Source organism: Mustelus asterias, chromosome 26 (genome assembly GCF_964213995.1).
Source record: "Mustelus asterias chromosome 26, sMusAst1.hap1.1, whole genome shotgun sequence".
Lineage (NCBI taxonomy): Eukaryota > Metazoa > Chordata > Chondrichthyes > Carcharhiniformes > Triakidae > Mustelus > Mustelus asterias.
The window spans coordinates 14,952,955-14,972,188 of record NC_135826.1 but is presented as its reverse complement, the minus strand read 5'-3'; the positions used below and the strand labels follow the sequence as shown (position 1 = coordinate 14,972,188).

Genomic DNA, 19,234 nt, shown 5'->3' with positions numbered 1-19,234 from the left:
TAATAGATACACGCAGCTGGATGCATATCCCCTCCCGCGCATATCTGACATGGCCAATCAGATTGCGCAGTACCGGGTGTTCTCCACCATAGACCTCAAGTCTGCCTACCACCAACTCCCCATTCGCCCAGAGGACCGACAATACACGGCTTTTGAGGCGGATGGTCGCTTGTATCACTTTCTCAGAGTTCCCTTTGGTGTCACCAATGGGGTCTCGGTCTTCCAGCGTGCTATGGACCGAATGGTGGACCAGAACGGGCTGCGGGCTACCTTCCCATACCTGGATAATGTCACCATCTGCGGCCATGACCAGCGGGACCACGACACAAATCTCCTGAATTTCCTACGCACTGCATCTCGCCTGAACCTGACCTACAACAGGGAGAAGTGTGTGTTTCGTACGCGCCGTTTAGCCATCCTCGGATACGTGGTAGAAAACGGGGTCATTGGCCCTGATCCAGACCGTATGCGTCCCCTCTTTGAACTTCCCCTGCCCACTAGTGCAAAAGCACTGAGAAGATGCTTAGGCTTCTTCTCGTATTATGCACAGTGGGTTCCCAATTACGCGGACAAAGCCCGTCCGCTCATCAAGTCCACTTCTTTTCCCCTAACACCAGAGGCCCGATTGGCCTTTGATAAACTAAAAGCCGACATCGCAAAAGCTACGATGCACGCTGTTGATGAGTCCATCCCCTTTCAGGTAGAGAGCGATGCATCTGATTTCGCCCTGGCCGCCACACTTAACCAGGCGGGCAGGCCCGTCGCCTTTTTTCCCCGCACCCTCCAAGGCCCCGAAATTCGGCATTCAGCGGTGGAAAAGGAGGCCCAGGCCATTGTGGAGGCCGTCAGGCACTGGCGCCATTACTTGGCGGGAAAACGGTTCACCCTGATCACGGACCAGCGGTCCGTGGCGTTCATGTTTAATAACACGCTGAGGGGCAAGATCAAGAACGACAAGATCTTGCGGTGGAGAATTGAACTCTCCACCTATAACTATGACATCATGTATCGTCCAGGGAAACTCAATGAGCCCTCGGATGCCCTCTCGCGTGGAACATGCGCCAGTATACAGGAGGACCGTTTGCAGGCTCTCCATAATGACCTATGCCAGCCTGGGGTCACTCGGCTCTACCACTTTATAAAAGCCCGCAATCTGCCCTACTCGGTGGAGGATGTCAGGTCCATAACAAGAAGCTGTCGGGTATGCGCGGAATGCAAACCGCACTTTTACCGACCTGACCGGGCACAATTAGTCAAGGCCACTCGTCCCTTCGAAAGACTGAGTGTCGATTTTAAGGGCCCCCTTCCCTCAACAGATCGGAATGTGTACTTCCTCAACATCATTTATGAGTACTCACAATTCCCTTTTGTTATTCCCTGCTCTGATACATCCGCTGCCACGGTTATCAAGGCATTCCGTGATCTTTTCACCCTGTTCGGGTACCCCTGCTACATTCACAGCGATAGGGGCTCGTCGTTCATGAGCGATGACTTGAGGCAATACCTGCTCTCATACGGGATTGCCTCTAGTAGAACCACGAGCTACAACCCTAGGGGTAACGGACAGGTGGAACGTGAGAATGCTACAGTCGGGAAGGCTGTCTTATTGGCGTTGAAGTCAAAAAGCCTTCCAGTCTCCCGTTGGCAAGAGGTGCTCCCTGATGCGCTCCATTCCATACGCTCACTCCTGTGTCCGGCAACCAACGCTACTCCCCATGAGAGGCTGTTTTCATTCCCTCGGAAGTCTTCCTCTGGGACCTCATTACCGTCTTGGTTGACGTACTCAGGACCTGTCCTCCTGCGGCGACATGTAAGGGCCCACAAGTCCGACCCGTTGGTCGAACAGGTCCATCTCCTCCACGCCAACCCTCAGTATGCCTATGTGGCATACCCTGACGGGCGAGAGGACACGGTCTCGATCCGAGACCTGGCGCCAGCAGGGGACGTAGCAACCCCTGTCGCTCCCATACCCCCTGTTACAAACCCCATAACTCTTGTTTCCCCTCCGGCCACGGCGTGGGCAGCATCGGGACCATTACTTAACCCTTCTACTCCCATGTACAGCTTGCCTGAGTCCAGAGGATGGTCACCACTTCAAGGCGTGTCGGAACTGCATGGATTACCATCACCTCAGGGTCAACCGGCCCGTGAAACTGTGGAGGAACAGTTGGACATCGCCTTGGGGAGAACGCCACCGCGAGTGCCTACTCCGGTGTCATCGCCGGTATTGAGGAGGTCACAACGATGGTGCGGTCCCCCTGACCGTCTGAACTTATAGACTGATGACAAATGATTCTGTTTTTTTGTACCCCGCCGGCCTTTGTCTTCAAAGGAGGGGTGAATGTGGTGAACCATCGTTGGTTCCCACTAGATAGTACTGAGCCAGGGTCTGGCCAGTACTACAAGTATGTATATATGTTGCTGTTGGGGTTAGGAATGGGTTGTTCTACTTGTTGCTGTTGGGGTTAGGGTTGGGCTGTTACACCTTGTATTATAGTTATTGTGGTACATCCCAGTCGGGCTCCGCCTCCTGGGAGAGGTATAAAGGTCTCTGCTCTGTCTGGGACCCCTCAGTCTGGGATCGTGTATATAATTAGTAGCTTCGTTGTTACAGCAAATAAAAGCCTTTATTTCCTGAGCATCTCAAGCCTCGTGTGTGATAACGCGCATCACCCAGTAAGGAGTCTAACAACACCAGGTTAAAGTCCAACAGGTTTATTTGGTAGCAAACGCCACTAGCTTTCGGAGCGCTGCTCCTTCGTCAGGTGAATGGGAGATCTGCTCATAAACAGCAAACAGGGCATATAAAGACACAAACTCAATTTACAGAATAATGAATAATGATTGGAATGCGAGTCTTTACAGCTAATCAAGTCTTAAAGGTACAGACAATGTGAGTGGAGAGAGCATTAGCACAGGTTAAAGAGATGTGTATTGTCTCCAGACAGGACAGCCAGTGAGACTTTACAAGTCCAGGCAAGTTTTGGGAGTTACAGATAGTGTGACATGAACCCAAGATCCCGGTTGAGGCCGACCTCATGTGTGCGGAACCTGGCTATCAGTTTCTGCTCAGCGACTCTGCGCTGTCGTGTGTTGTGAAGGCCGCCTTGGAGAATGCTTACCCGAATATCAGAGGCCGAATGCCCGTGACCGCTGAAGTGCTCCCCAACAGGAAGAGAACAGTCTTGCCTGGTGATTGTCGAGCGGTGTTCATACATCCGTTGTTGTAGCGTCTGCATAGTTTCCCCAATGTACCATGCCTCGGGACATCCTTTCCTGCAGCGTATCAGGTAGACAATGTTGGCCGAGTTGCAAGTGAATGTACCATGTACCTGGTGGATGGTGTTCTCACGTGAGATGATGGCATCCGTGTCGATGATCCGGCACGTCTTGCAGCGGTTGCTGTGGCAGGGTTGTGTGGTGTCGTAGTCACTGTTCTCCTGAAGGCTGGGTAGTTTGCTGCGGACAATGGTCTGTTTGAGGTTGTGCGGTTGTTTGAAGGCAAGAAGTGGGGGTGTGGGGATGGCCTTGGCGAGATGTTCGTTTTCATCAATGACATGCTGAAGGCTCCGGAGGAGATGCCGTAGCTTCTCCGCTCCAGGGAAGTACTGGACGACGAAAGGTACTCTGTCCACCGTGTCCTGTGTTTGTCTTCTGAGGAGGTCGGTGCGGTTTTTCGCTGTGGCGCGTCGGAACTGTCGATCGATGAGTCGAGCGCCATATCCTGTTCTTATGAGGGCATCTTTCAGCGTCTGGAGGTGTCTGTTGCGATCCTCCTCATCCGAGCAGATCCTGTGTATACAGAGGGCTTGTCCGTAGGGGAATGGCTTCTTTAACGTGTTTAGGGTGGAAGCTGGAGAAGTGGAGCATCGTGAGGTTATCCGTGGGCTTGCGGTACAGTGAGGTGCTGAGGTGACCGTCCTTAATGGAGATGTGTGTGTCCAAGAATGCAACCGATTCCGGAGAGTAGTCTATGGTGAGCCTGATGGTGTGATGGAACTTGTTGATGTCATCATATAGTTGTTTCAGTGATTGTTCACCATGAGTCCAAAGGAAGAAAATGTCATTGATGTATCTAGTGTATAGCATCGGTTGAAGGTCCTGTGCGGTGAAGAAGTCTTGTTCGAACCTGTGCATGAAGATGTTGGCATATTGAGGTGCGAATTTTGTCCCCATGGCTGTTCCGTGTGTCTGGATGAAGAACTGGTTGTTGAAGGTGAAGACATTGTGGTCCAGGATGAAGCGGATGAGTTGTAAAATTGCATCTGGAAACTGGCAGTTGTCGGCGTTGAGTACTGAGGCAGTTGCAGAAATGCCATCATCGTGGGGGATGCTGGTGTAGAGTGCTGAGACATCCATTATGATGAGGAGTGCTCCTGGTTCAACTGCTCCATGTGTGCTGTTTATGAGCAGATCTCCCACTCACCTGACGAAGGAGCAGCGCTCCGAAAGCTAGTGGCGTTTGCTACCAAATAAACCTGTTGGACTTTAACCTGGTGTTGTTAGACTCCTTACTGTGTTTACCCCAGTCCAACGCCGGCATCTCCACATCATGACTTCCATTGAACCCCACAGTTCACCAGTTATTGTCATGTTCAAAATTGAACAGAGAAGAACTAACTTCACAAAGTAAGTTAAAGAAAAGGTCTAATAAAGAATTACACCACCACTTGGGACACACCCTGGGCCACAAATACTCTCCGCAATCCCCATCTGCTTTCTATTTATACCGGGTAGGCTGGTCAGCTGACCCTTACAACATGTTACCATTGGTTACATTATAACACTCACCACCATGCCCAATGCAAAATTACCCCCAAGGTCAGGGATTAGATCCCCCCCGGAGTCAGAGATATGACTCCCTGGGATTGAAACTCCTCCAGAATCAAGGATTGGACCCCTCAGGATGGGACTCCACACCGAGCCATGGATCAGAATACCACTGGAATCAGAACACGCCTGAATCAGATCTGTCCCTCTGGGGTGAAGGATCAAACTCCGTACCTTTTCAGATTGGATGCCCAAGTTTGATTTCAGATCTGCTTTGTCCTGACGGCTCCTATAAATTGCACACCATTAGAAGCCTATAATCAAAGCGGACTTCTGGATGGGAACCTGCCCGAGCCAAAGCTGCAGGAAAACCAACATTTGCCATGTGTCACCAGATAACTGTACAACCACTGAATCCCTAGAGGAAGGAGGAGCCCATTCAGCCATCAAGTCTGCACCAACTCTGACAGAATCTTAAATTTTGAATTTGCATTTTAGTCTTAATTTAAAATATTCTTTTAAAGAGACACAGTGGTCAGCACTGTTACCTCACAGTATCAGGGGCCCAGGTTCGATTCTGCCTTGGGTGACTGTTTATGTGGAGTTTGCACATTCTCCCCGTGTCCTCATGGGTTTCCTCCGGGTGATCCGGTTTCCTCCCACATTGCAAAGATGTGCAGGTTAGGTGGATTGGTCATGATCAATGTGTGGGGTTACAAGGTGTGGAGATGCTGGCGTTGGACTGGGGTAAACACAGTAAGAAGTTTAACAACACCAGGTTAAAGTCCAACAGGTTTATTTGGTAGCAAAAGCCACACCAGCTTTCGGAGCTCCAAGCCCCTTCTTCAGGTGCGTGGGAATTCTGTTCACAAACAGGGCATATAAAGATACAAACTCAATTTACATGAATAATGGTTGGAATGCGAATACTTACAGCTAATCAAGTCTTTAAGAAACAAAACAACGTGAGTGGAGAGAGCATCAAGACTCTCAGCCTGTCTTGATGCTCTCTCCACTCACGTTGTTTTGTTTCTTAAAGACTTGATTAGCTGTAAGTATTCGCATTCCAACCATTATTCATGTAAATTGAGTTTGTGTCTTTATATGCCCTGTTTGTGAACAGAATTCTCACTCACCTGAAGAAGGGGCTTGGGGCTCCGAAAGCTTGTGTGGCTTTTGCTACCAAATAAACCTGTTGGACTTTAACCTGGTGTTGTTAAACTTCTTACTGGGGTTACAAGGACAGGGTAGGCAAGTGGGCCTAAGTAAAGTGTTCTTTTGGAGGGTTGGTGCAAACTTGACGGGCCAAACGGCCTCCTCCTGCATTGATCTTCTACCAAATGTAGCAATGCTGTTACAATGAAGTGCATTCTCTTATTGTAAGTGAGGACGGCTGTTACTAGTTGGGGACAGGTTAGGGCAGTATTCTTAAGTATACATAAGAACTGGTTTACACCTGTGTAAACAGAAGGAAAGGGAAGATTGTGCTTCTAATTGCTTGGGTTTTGTGAGTAGACCTATGTTAAGGAAAGACTGGTCACAGATTACTCTTTTACTGAGTGAATTATAACATCTCCTTTCTTGAATTAAAAGGTAAATCCACTCCCAACTGCTCCAATTGGCTTTCTCTGTACACACCCCCAAGGCTGCTGGTTCTAAACCTATTTTAATTTTAGTAATAATAAATCTCTCATGGTGTTGCATAGCTGAGTCAGGGAACGTGGTTTTTCTCTTAACTGCATCTGTTATGTTTATGCTACTACTTCTGTCTCCTTGATTCTATCTCACGTTATTTTCTGCTTCTCTCTCCCTCGCTCTTTTTCTTTCTGTTTTGGCTGAGAGGAGGCTGTTGGCACAATATGATGTGGTGCAGCATGGCCGCAAGTTGATATTGGGCTGGGGATTGGCAGAGGACATGTGACCCTTAGTTCCTGGCCCTTACACTTTCTCCCCCAATTACTCATGCTTTCATAAAAGCAAAATACTGCGGATGCTGGAGTCTGAAACAAAAACAGAAAGTGCTGGAAAACCTCAGCAGGTCTGACAGCGTCTGTGGAGAGAGAATAGAGCCAACGTTCCGAGTCTGGATGACCTTTCGTCAGAGTGAGCTCCGTGGAAGTGTCATCCAGACTCAAAACGCTGGCTCTATTCTCTCTCCACAGATGCTGTCAGACCTGCTGATTTTCCAGAATTTTCTGTTTTTGTTGGACTCGTGCTTTCCCCTACCTCCTTATTGCTATCACATCCACAACTTTTCATCTACCTGGCAGGAACAGGATGAGCTGAATGGTTGGTGTCTGTTTTGTGCAGTCTGTGAGTGACAGGAAATGTCTGCTCACGGTGCCACCCAGTGGTTCAGGTCTGCCACTGATCATTTCCTCAACAATGTAAAAAAGAAAAGTCTGCATTTATATAGCACTTTTCACAACCACCAGGCTTCTCAGCGCACTTTATAGCCTATTAATTACTTTTGAAATGTAATCAGTGTTGTAATATAGGAAATGTGGCATCCAATTGGCACACAGCAAACTCCCACAAAACAGCAGTGTGATAATGACAAGATCATCTGTTTTTATGATGATGATTGAGATATAAATATTGGAAAATTCCCACCACAGCATATGGGGCAACAGGCACTGCCAATATTTTTGTTGGCTTGTTATTCAATTGAAAAAAGTGAGAGATTTTTAATTACATTAAATAATTGTGTTAAATAATATCCCTCCTGCTACTGTCAGAATCCTGATACCAGCTTAGCCCTCACCCTACCGACAGCAATGATCAAACAGCTTCAGTTCCCCATTCCCACTTCTTCCAGCCCTCTGCCATAGGTCATAGATCATAGAATTCCCTACAGTGCAGAAGGAGACCATTCAGCACATCAAGTCTGCACCAACAACAATCCCACCCAGGCCCAATCCATGTCTTACCACATATCTATCCTGCTAATCGCTCTAACCTATACATCCCGGGACACTAAGGAGCAATTTAGCATGGCCAATCAATCTAACTCGCAGATCTTCGGACTGTGGGAGGAAATCGGAGCACCCGGAGGAATCCCATGATGCACTATCAATCAAGCAAAGACTAGTTAGTACGCAAGAACAAATAGGCTTTTATTCACAAAAGACTTGGAGCACACCCATGCTGATGAACTGGTCCGGCAACTGAGGCAGGGGGGTTTGGAGCAGTCACCTTTATACCTGGACCAGGGGGGAAGGAGTCTCAGGCAGGGCCGGCAGGGGCATGCCCAGGCATGTCACACTCACACACAGGTAATAAGCTTAACAGTGGTTTACCACATCCCACGCAGACACAGGGAGAATGTGCAAACTCCGCACAGACAGTGACCGAAGCTGGGAATCGAACCCGCATCCCTGGTGCTGTGAGACGGCAGTGCTAACCACTGGGCCACTGTGCCGCCCTTTGTGAAGGCAGTAAATGTGGCTTTCTCCTCACGGTTCCTTCCAGTGACCCCTGAGAGGTGTCACAAGGGGGCCAAGAACCAACGTGGACAGCAAACAAAGAAGCTGCCTGGTAGTGAGTCAAGAGCTCAATAAGGTACATCCCAGCCATAGTGAACAAACACACATACTCACACCATAACATAAAAAGCTTCCCATGGTCCACTCCCATGGACTCTCGGTTATATCAAATTAATATACAGCTCAATCACAGGAAATGGTAAAATGTCAACTTAAATATCCATGGGTAGAGTGTTCCCATCAATTTCCCACAGGCATAAAGAGGCATACTAGAATTTACTCTTAATTAGTCAATCTCATTGATATATAATATGGAATGTTTAATTCGAACATGTCATGCCAACTCCATTGCAGTGACAAAGTGCCAGAAGACTCCTGGTTAGTCTCTCCTCCCAAATCATCCCCCTGCCCCCATCGATTATTTCTCCCCCATTTCAGTTACCCCCTCAGTCACTTCCGATAACTTTCCACCCCTCCCCATTCCTCAGTCTGCCCGAGGATCCAAAGTGAAATCACCCTTGCTGGTCACCTGCCTGGAAACAGCCAGCAGATGGCTGCAGCTCACAAGATAAGACCCGCGATGCATCACTGAGTGGATCCTGGGCTTTAACCATTCTCGAGCAACAATCATTCCCTGAGCCCCATTCACCCTCGGCAAACCAATTTCTGCATCAGACAAGAACTCCCAGGTAGCAGGACACCAGAAGGAAAAGCTTGAAATCATTGAAGGGCCAACTGGATGTATGGCTGGTGGATGGATGAGCTGAGAATCATCAAACCACCTTTCTCCCACCCTGGCTGCACTTAATTAAAACATTCTACAGCTGAAACAAGTAAGAAACAGGCCAAGAACATTTCCCCAAAGGAAGTGCAGGATTCCCCACATGAACATTTACTTTAATCTTGTGTCAAATAATGAACTCAATGGGTAGAATTTTATGAAGGCCTTCGGAAGCGAGTTGGAGTTGGGAGTGAGGGGTTGGGGGGGCGTGGGGGAGGGAGGCACAATTAGAGATAACTATAATAGGCAGGTTTGCCAGTCTGTGGTCACCTCTGGCTGCTTTTCCCAGGGGTGGGCTGTGCCCAATGTTGGCAACCTGTCAGGCAGTGATAGGAAGCCAATTGAGGTGTATAACGAGGCATTTAACAGCAATCTTCCACCGTTGCACAAGCCTCATGTCGCATCACCACCTCACAGGAGGCAATTGCACAATGGAGGGCAGAGAACTATGTGAATTCAGGGTTTCCTAACCTTTAATTTAAAAAATGGCAAGTATATCTTCTGCGAGCAGAAGTTTGCAATTAAATGAGGAGTTCTTGGACACTGATGTCTTTGCAAGTGTTGGGGATGATGTAGTGGCAGCCACTCCCATCAGACTGACGTTCCCTCCATTGTGACCCTCCCAGTCCTGCAGCATTGCTCTGTTCACCACTCACTGCAGACAGAATGAAGGTTGCCAGTTGTCTAAGCATTGGCATGAGCTGAATCTAAATCCACCTGCTCAAGCTGCCTTCCATCCCTAACTGGATGTTGATCTCGCGGCTGATTCTTAATTGTCCACCTTCCAGAAGATTAAATGGGAAGGTGTGCTGCTGATATGGACGGGGAAGTGACAATGATCCCAATGGCCAAAAATCTTCCAAACTCAGGAAATTCTGTCCATGACCCAAAGAACAAAAGGTACAATATAAAAATAAACAGAAAATGCAGGAAACACTTTGCAGCTCAGGCTACATCTGTGGAGAATGAAATATGATTTAGTTTCTGGGTGGAGAAAGTGCTTTCTTTTTCCAATCTTTCCGCTTTGTAAATGTCAATTCATGTTGGGCCTGGTTCATCCTCTATTGTTTCACTCAAATGCCCATTCTGATAATGTCATAACAGTGAGTGTCGCCAAGCTAGTCAGCAAAGAAACATGTCGCACTGAGTCCATCTTGTCCTCATCCGATGTACAGCAACAATCATTGGAAATAAGCAACAGAAAACCCCACTAGCTGATTTCCTCACTCCCTTGAGTAGAATATGGGAGTTGAGGAAAATTAAAGAAATCCTACGTCCAGCCCAGATTAATGCATCAGATTCTCTCTCATCGGGTAAAGTCTAGAGTAGTTAGTCAACTTAATGAAGAATCCACAGTGTGGGACCATGCCATTGTGCAAATGAAAGTCCAAATATACCACATCGACTGGCGCTCTCCTTGTCAACTCTAATAGTTACATCTTCAAAGAATTACAACAGATTTGTCGAGCATGATTTCCCCTTCATAAATCCATGCTGACTCTGTCTGATCCTGCTACTGTTTTCTAAATGCTCCGCTATAGAGTCCTGGATAACGGATTCAAGAATTTTCCCCATTACCAATGTTAGGCTTGCTGGTCTATAATTCCCTGTTTTGTCTCTACCACTCTTTTTGAATATTGGAGTGACATCAGCTACTCTACAATCTGCAGGGATTGTTCCAGATTGTTCCAATGCATCCACCATTTCTAGAGCCACATCTTTAAGTACTCTGGGATGTAAATTATCAGACCCTGGGGATTTATCTGCCTTCAATCCCATCAATTTTCCCAGCACCATTTCTCTACTAATATTGATCTCCCTCAGTTCTTCCCTTTCACTTAAATTTTGCATTCTCCAACATTTCTGATATCTGATTTGTGTCCTCATTTGTGAAGACAGAACCAAAGTATGTATTCCTTTGAAAGTCTCCCATTTATCATCCACTGTTTTATCCACCAAAACTTATTTCCAATCAACCTGCCCCAGTTCTACCTTTAGACCTCTAAAATTTACCCTTTTCCAATCTGGGACCTTAATCCATGACTGTTTTTTATCCTTTTCCAATTCAATATTGAATCTTATTATATTATGATCGCTATTTCCCAACTGCTCCCGCACTCCTGACGTTCTCCACCTGGCCTACATCATTTCCTGGGACCAGATCCAGCACAGCTTCCTCCTTGGTCAGATTGAAAATGTACTGTTGCAGAAAGTTCTCCTGCACACACTGCAGGAATTTCTCCCCTTCCATGACTGACACTCTACTTTAGGGTAATTGAAATCCCCAACTATCACAACCCTACTTGTCCTGCAGGTTTCCATAATCTGCTTACAAATGCTCTCTTCTACTCCCCCCCCCCCCCCCCCCCAATTTGGAGGTCTATAATAAATACGAGACAAGGTCGCCGCTCCCTTCCTGTTTTTCACCTCTAACCATATTAATTCCAGTGCTAGTGAGACAAATGGTATGATGCCTCTTTAATGGGTGTTAACAGCCAACTTAGTTATCAATCAGAGCCTTAATAGTCATTAGAGCAGCCATTCTTTGCTTGTGTTTCAACTCCTTTAACAAGATGGCATCACGCATTAAAGGTAGGTGAAACCAGCATTGTAGTTCAAAACCCCAACTTGGAGGCTCTTTAGCACCTGAAATGTAGAATGAACGGCAGAGAAACAGGCCATTAGCAACAACCAGCCTATGCCAATATTTATACCCCACCCAAGCCTCCTCCCATTAAATGCAAATTACTGAACATCATCAGGGAATGTATGAGTGAATTTATTTGTTCATTTTATCTGTGGAATCGATCTTGCAGATTAGGGAGCATCACTCCCAGAACAATTTACCAAATATGATCACTGAGGGTAGAGGCCATAACATTGCATGAAATGGAATGGGATAAGAACTTGAAAAGAAAGAATTTGGCAGTGAGGGGGAAGGCAGGACAGGAAAACTTTATTGGAGGAGATTAGAGGATTACCCAATGAGTTCTGATGTCTACATTGCTGATGAAAAGAATCTGTAATAAATTTGCAATGATCTCAATCACTACAAAGAGGTGAAAGCAACCCAGGAACTTCAGCCAGAGTGTTGAGCTGGAGTCCAAGGTGCAATCAGGGAAGAAGATTTTGAACTAGGAGATAGTTACACCCCTTTGGTTAGTTAGTGGTTTATATTTGGTTAGTGGTTAGAGCAGGAAGATGTGCCTGTGACTTCAGACGTTAAGGGGACTGCAGTACAGTGGTGGAGGAGGCTTCACATTTGCTAATGACCAACAACTCTGAGGTACTTACTACCTGTGTGGAGGAGAACAAAGATAGCAGGAATTCAAATTCAAATTGCAAACATGCAAATTAAAAGCAGTAGACCACTTGAGCCTCATCCATTCGTCAATAAGATTATGGTTGACTTGATTGTAACTTCAATTCCACATTCCTGCCTATCTCTGGTAATCTTTCACCCCTTGTTTATCAAGAATCAAAATTACAGGGGGATCAAGGTGGGAAACAGGCTAGAGACCTGTTCCAGGAAAAACTAGATATGGGAACAGACAAGTCTGCCTTGTGCACCATTCGGTTAGCGGCTGCGGGGCTGATGAGACGGTGGCACACCTCCTTGTGGAATGTGCCTTTGCAAAGAAGGTCTGGAACGAGATGCAGTGGTATTTGTCGCGGTTCGTCCCGGGCAGCCCGGTGACGCAGGACTCTGTGCTCTACGGGCTGTTTCTGGGAACGCACACCGAGACAAATATCAACCGCTGCTGGAGGGTCATCAACTCGGTGAAGGACGCGCTTTGGTCCGCCCGAAACTTGCTGATCTTCCAGCTGAAAGAATTGTCCTCGACCGAGTGTTGCAGACTGGCACATTCCAAGGTCCAGGACTATGTGCTCAGGGACGCGCTCAAGCTTGGGGCAGCCGCCGCCAAGGCACAATGGGGAAAGGCCACCATGTAAAGCGTCTCAACCGAGGCAGACCGAGGGCCCGGTAACTGCAGAATACCCTCGGCCTGCGTAACTGTGTGCCAACCTGAAAAATAACGGCACACAGAAAACTCTGACACATGTATACAGTTTTAAGAAATGAAATGTAACGGAATGTAATGTTTTTGTAAATGAGCACGGTATTGGACTGTAAAAATGATTCTTTTTTACACTGTTTATGACATTTGGATCTGTAATTTTGCAATGTTTTATTGGAGAGTTTTTTTTTGTGTGAATAAAGTATATTTTTGAAATAAAAAAACTGAAACAACAAAACTGTTAGAGGAGTTTAATATTCCAAATTGATTTTGAGATGCTTAGTCAATGGGTATATTCAAAACCAGATTGATAAGATTTTAGGGCATTAAGGAAATCAGGGAATATGAGGATAGAGTGAAAAAGTAAAGTTGATGCAATCAGTCGGGATCTTAATTAGTGCTGAGCCGTATGGTCTAGTTCTATTTCTAATGTTCCTTCCGTTTCAAAATGAGTACTTTCGATGTTCAGTTACCTTTTCACACTAATTGATCGTTCCTCATTGATTCTTATGGGATCTTTCTGTGTACAAGGCGGCAGGATGTGGAGATGCTGGCGTTGGACTGGGGTAAACACAGTAAGGAGTCTAACAACACCAGGTTAAAGTCCAACAGGTTTATTTGGTAGCAAACGCCAGTAGCTTTCGGAGCACTGCTCCTTCGTCAGGTGAGTGGGAGTTCTGTTCACAAACAGGGCATATAAAGACACAAACTCAATTTACAGAATAATGAATAATGATTGGAATGCGAGTCTTTACAGCTAATCAAGTCTTAAAGGTACAGACAATGTGAGTGGAGAGAGCATTAAGCACAGGTTAAAGGGATGTGTATTGTCTCCAGACAGGACAGCCAGTGAGACTTTGCAAGTCCAGGCAAGTCGTGGGAGTTACAGATAGTGTGACATGAACCCAAGATCCCGGTTAAGGCCGTCCTCATGTGTGCGGAACCTGGCTATCAAGAACATGAAGGCAGGGCAGTTTCACCTAAATTTGAACAGAGTGAAGCACATTGGGCCTCTCTGGGGTTGTGGCATAACAACAATCCCACCCCTGATCCAATGGACTTTACTATCTCAGCCTTTCTACTGAGGTAATTTACCTCACTCTCCATCCACCCTGACAATAAATCCCGCCTCCTTATATCGGATTCTACCACTCATTGGCTAGCTTGGCTATCAATCAAAGGTGGGTGGGACCCATCGTCACCATGGGGTTCCGGAGCTCAGCGCCACAAACGGGGAGCCCAGAGGCGCATGCGCAGTAATGCACCGGTGATTTCTGGTTCTTGTAGTTCCTTCTGTGGGGTCACGTGTGGCGCGACCATACACCCAGCATTCATTGCGACGACGCCCAGAAGCGACACCGATGCATTCTGGGATTTGTAGTTCCACCTGGGGATAAGATGGGCACCACCCCCATGCCCGAAGGCGGCGGCCAGCGGCGCATGCGCAGTGAGGCCCTAGTTGTTTTGTGGGCTTGTAGTTCCGCTTGGAGGGTCACGTGTCCCCCGGCCGCAAACCCCCGGCATGCGCGGCGGCGGCGGCCCCGGACGCATGCGCGCTGAGGCCCCGGTCGGAGCCGTCAGCTGGAGGGTCTCCATTTTACTTTTCAAAAGGTAATATCGGCCGTCCCAGGGCTCGCGGACCCTCACCTCCCTCCCTCCCTCCATATTGGCCCGGCCGGTCTTTAAATGGCAGCAGGGGCCCGAAGATGGACATCAAGACGGCAGTTTTCAACGCAGCTCGGGACGGGAAGTTGAAACTTATGCAGAAGTTGCTGAACAACCGGAGCGCCGAGGAGCTGGAGGCGGTGACATTGGAGAAAACTAACGGCGGCACGCCGCTGCTGATCGCCTCCAGGTACGGACACCTGCAGGTGGTCGACTACCTGATGGAGCACTGCAAGGCCAAGGTGGAGCTGGGCGGCTCCGTCAACTTCGACGGGGAGACCATCGAAGGGGCCCCGCCGCTGTGGGCGGCCTCGGCCGCCGGGCACCTGTCGGTGGTCCGGAGTCTCCTGGAACACGGGGCGTCCGTCAACAACACCACCCTGACCAACTCCACCCCGCTGCGGGCGGCCTGCTTCGACGGCCACTTGGAAATTGTCAAGTACCTGATCGAGCACCGAGCAGACATGGAGGTGGCCAACCGGCACGGACATACTTGCCTCATGATCTCATGCTATAAAGGGCATAAAGAGATTGCCAAGTATCTGCTGGAGAAGGGAGCGGATGTGAATAGGAAGAGTGTGAAGGGGAACACTGCTTTGCACGATTGTGCAGAATCAGGAAGCCTGGAAATCATGAAAATGCTGCTAAAGTGTGGGGCTAAAATGGAAAGGGATGGTTATGGAATGACCCCCTTACTTGCTGCCAGTGTCACAGGCCATATGAATATTGTGGAGTTTCTTATTAACCATGTGCAGACCAAGAAGGAAGACCGAATTGATGCACTTGAGTTGCTGGGAGCCACGTTTGTTGATAAGAAAAGGGACTTACTGGGAGCTATGAAGTTTTGGAAGAGGGCAATGGAAAAGAGGCACAGTGATAAAAGCAAAGTAGTTAAGAAGCCGCTGGTAGGACAATTGGTGCTGGCCTACGATTATGCCAAGGAAGTTACAACTTCTGAAGAACTGGAGGCCCTGATTACTGACCCAGATGAGATGAGGATGCAAGCCTTATTGATCCGGGAGAGAATTCTTGGTCCATCCCATCCAGACACTTCCTACTACATCCGTTACCGAGGTGCAGTCTATGCTGATTCTGGCAACTTTGAGAGGTGCATTAATTTGTGGAAGTATGCATTGGATATGCAACAGAACAATTTGGACCCATTGAGCCCGATGACTGCTAGTAGTTTGCTCTCATTTGCTGAACTATTTTCTTTTGTCCTGCAAGACCGTCCAAAAGGCACCCTAGCCATGAAGGTATCTTTCAATGACCTGATGGGCATCCTGTGCAAAAGTGTTCGTGAAGTAGAGCGGGCAGTGAATCAGCGTGAGAACCCACCAGATGTGGCACAGTTCACTAAAGCTTTGTCTATTATTTTGCACTTGATCTCCTTGCTGGAAAAGGTAAAGTGTAGCCCAGATCAGGAGCACTACAAGAAGCAAACCATCTATCGGCTCTTGAAGTTGAACCCAAGAGGGAAGGGTGGGTTTACCCCATTGCATCTAGCTGTTGACAAGGACACTACATCAGTTGGCCGCTATCCAGTTTGTAAGTTCCCTTCATTGCAAGTGACCTCGGTACTGCTGGAATGTGGTGCTGACGTTGACTCCAGAGATTATGAGAACAATACTCCCCTGCATATAGCTGCATTCAACAACAATCTTGATATTATGAACATGTTAATTGATGCTGGTGCGCATTTTGATGCCACTAATTCCTCCAAGAAAACTGCTTGGGATTTGTTGGATGAAAAGAAGATGGCCAAGAATTTGATTCAGCCCATCAACCACATCACCCTCCAGTGCCTTGCTGCTCGTGCCATTGAAAAACATAAGGTTATTTACAAAGGACTAATTCCAGAAGAACTCGATGCTTTCATTCAGCTACACTGAAGTGCCTGCAAAGGTGCTTCTTGTAGGAACTTGACTCATACTGACATAAATATGACGGAGACACTTCAGTGAGATTAAAATCAGCCTGCCTCCTGAAGGGCTATTTACATGTTATAGGGCTAAAACGTTAAGGTAGAATAAACACAATTAGTTTTGCAGAATACTTGGTTACTCTGTCTATTGTCCATCCTGGATTAAAGCAAAGGCTGAATGAAGGAGGGGTTACACGTCAGTTCATTTACAGGAAATTAGTTTGTGATCTGCAAATTTTTTTTTGTTATCTTGTGCCCCCCTTCACTTGGCTTTCTTTCCCTGTTGCTCTCACTGCTGCAACCCTGGCTGAATGGATCACAGCCCATACGTCTTGTACATTGTTCACATAATTCTAGATTTCTGTCCAGCTGTTAATTCACAAACTAGTCTTATCCCCAACTGTAATTCAAAATCATAGGAAAATCAAACTTTTAAAATATGCCTAATCAATCCCACTGTCCCTCGTATGTTTCAGCTGCCTTTTTAAGATTCAGCAAAGAATAAATGCACAGTCAGTTCCACCAAGTCGAAAGATAGAAACCGAACTCGTGAGTTATGCTTTAAATTTCAAACTCTGACTTCCCAAAATGAAACTCATCACTTTGGCTGATTGGAACACTGAGGTAAAGAACCTACTGGAAAGTGGAAAAATCACCAATTCAGGAAACAAACAGCATGCTGTTCAACATTGAATAGGGTAAGATAGGTCAGCATGTCAGGTTATTTCAGATACTGACCAGCCTATTGAGTTACCATCATTTACTGTCCCAATTTTAGATGAGATTTTATGTTATGAACACGTGTTATGTATGTTACAATGAATGTACAAACGCTTGACCATTTTGGTAAACAACATTATGTAAAACACTATTTTACATTTTTAATTTATTGGAAAGGCTGAGGACAACATGGTGGCATAGTGTTAGCACTGCTGCCTCCCAGCTCCAGGAACCCGGGTTCAATTCCAGCTTCGGGTGTCTATGTGGGGTTTGCATGTTCTCTTGTTCCTGCATGAGTTTTTGCTGGATGCTCTGGTTTTCTCCCACAATCCAAAGATGTGCAGGTTAGGTGAATTGGCCATGGTCAATTGCCCCTCAGGTTTGTGTGATGCATTGGTGTTGCATCCTGTGTATCCTGCCTAGCGCCCAGTGTCTGCCAGGATAAGCTCCGACTCAAGTCCCTGAATTGGAGCAAGCTGTTGAGTGACGTATAAAGGCTGGTTTGATATCCAATGAGCTTATTTTTCCTACAACTATTACTGTAATATTTTAATCATTACAATTCAATATTCAATCATCCATCAGCAAGACCTGGGGTTAGTGAATGATTCTTAATAGGTTAGGAGGAAGGGTCAAATAGCAGAAATAAGCACCGTTTGGAAATCCAATTTCCAGTAAAAGGTGTAGCATGCTATAATATTTGGTAGGTAAATCCCACATAATTTTATTATTGCAGTGGTTTTACCAAAACAGCAAAGATATTCACAATCCATATCTTATTTTTTAAACAATTGGAACTGAATTGGTTACTTTCCCGGAGTCTGATGGACTTTATTTACTAAGTGATGGCAAAACTGATGGATTCAGCCTCTTTTGGTCCATCGGCAATATACATCTTATTGCTGAAATACCGGAGAGACATCTGTCCCAAAATGCAGGAATTATAAATTATGCAAATTTAAAGAATGGAGGCTCGCAATGGTGGCTAAGTTTCAGAGCTTCATATCCCATTTATCCAACTTAATTCACACTTGGACTAGATTATGTCTCAATTTTAAGAATAACTTTTTTTGCATTAGGATGCTTCTGTCAGGTACTAACTTTTTTGGTAACAGGGTTTAACCCACCACTGTCTCCTCTGGCACATGAGAGAATGGCAGATGTGTGTTCTAAATCAGATTTGCTTGTTTGAATTCAGTAAGGCATCCAATTATCATCTTTGGTATTTCCCCCCACCCCGCTGCTACACCCCATGCACGGTCAGTCTTTTGATACTCCCCTTCATAAATGTAGGCGTAGCTTTTGTCTGCAACCTGTCGTACAAAAGGCCCAGCAAAACTATGGTTAAGTTGTTCCCTGGAAATGAAAAACGGGAGTCTTGAGTTGCATGCTATCTCAGCAGGCTCCAACCTTTTGATTCAAACTTTGAGTATTTGAAAAGGGGAACGCTATGCCAGTTCAACTACTTGATTTGCTAACATGCAATCTGATTCAGGCAAAAGGGAAAACGTTCAAAGCAACCTAGTCACAACAGCAGTGAACTGCAATAAAAAAAATGCTAAAGCAGTGGCACGTATCTCTGACATGAAACAGAGCAGAATAATCTTTTTGAGTACCCAATGTCTTTTGAAACTTGCACGTTTGCTATCTGCTAAAATTATTTTTCTTAACACTGGATATTATAAGTATCATTTGAGCTCTTTGAGCCACAGGGCTGTTCATAAGTCAGTGTTCTCTGAAGAAGTGAAACAGATGTGTGGGAGTTTTTTTTTACAGTGTAAAAATGTAATTGCAACTTTCATATGGTTAAAAGATGGCAGAGATTTTAAAACCCTGTTGTAAATACTGGGACTGTTCAAGGCACTATGTA

The 19,234-nt window shown here is 46.4% G+C and overlaps 1 protein-coding gene across 1 annotated transcript; it reads left to right on the top strand.

The window, feature by feature from the left end:
* The first annotated feature begins 14,607 nt into the window (after nucleotides 1-14,607).
* Nucleotides 14,608-19,228, top strand: LOC144479466 (protein fem-1 homolog C-like). The gene has a single exon (XM_078198165.1). It carries the CDS (start codon nucleotides 14,762-14,764, stop codon nucleotides 16,610-16,612), a length of 1,851 nt encoding a protein of 616 aa, XP_078054291.1. The 5' UTR covers nucleotides 14,608-14,761; the 3' UTR covers nucleotides 16,613-19,228.
* Nucleotides 19,229-19,234: the final 6 nt, after the last annotated feature.

What these genes read in the sequence shown, in the direction of transcription:
- LOC144479466 (XM_078198165.1), top strand. Translation starts at nt 14,762, where the DNA reads ATGGACATCAAGACGGCAGTTTTCAACGCAGCTCGGGACGGGAAGTTG.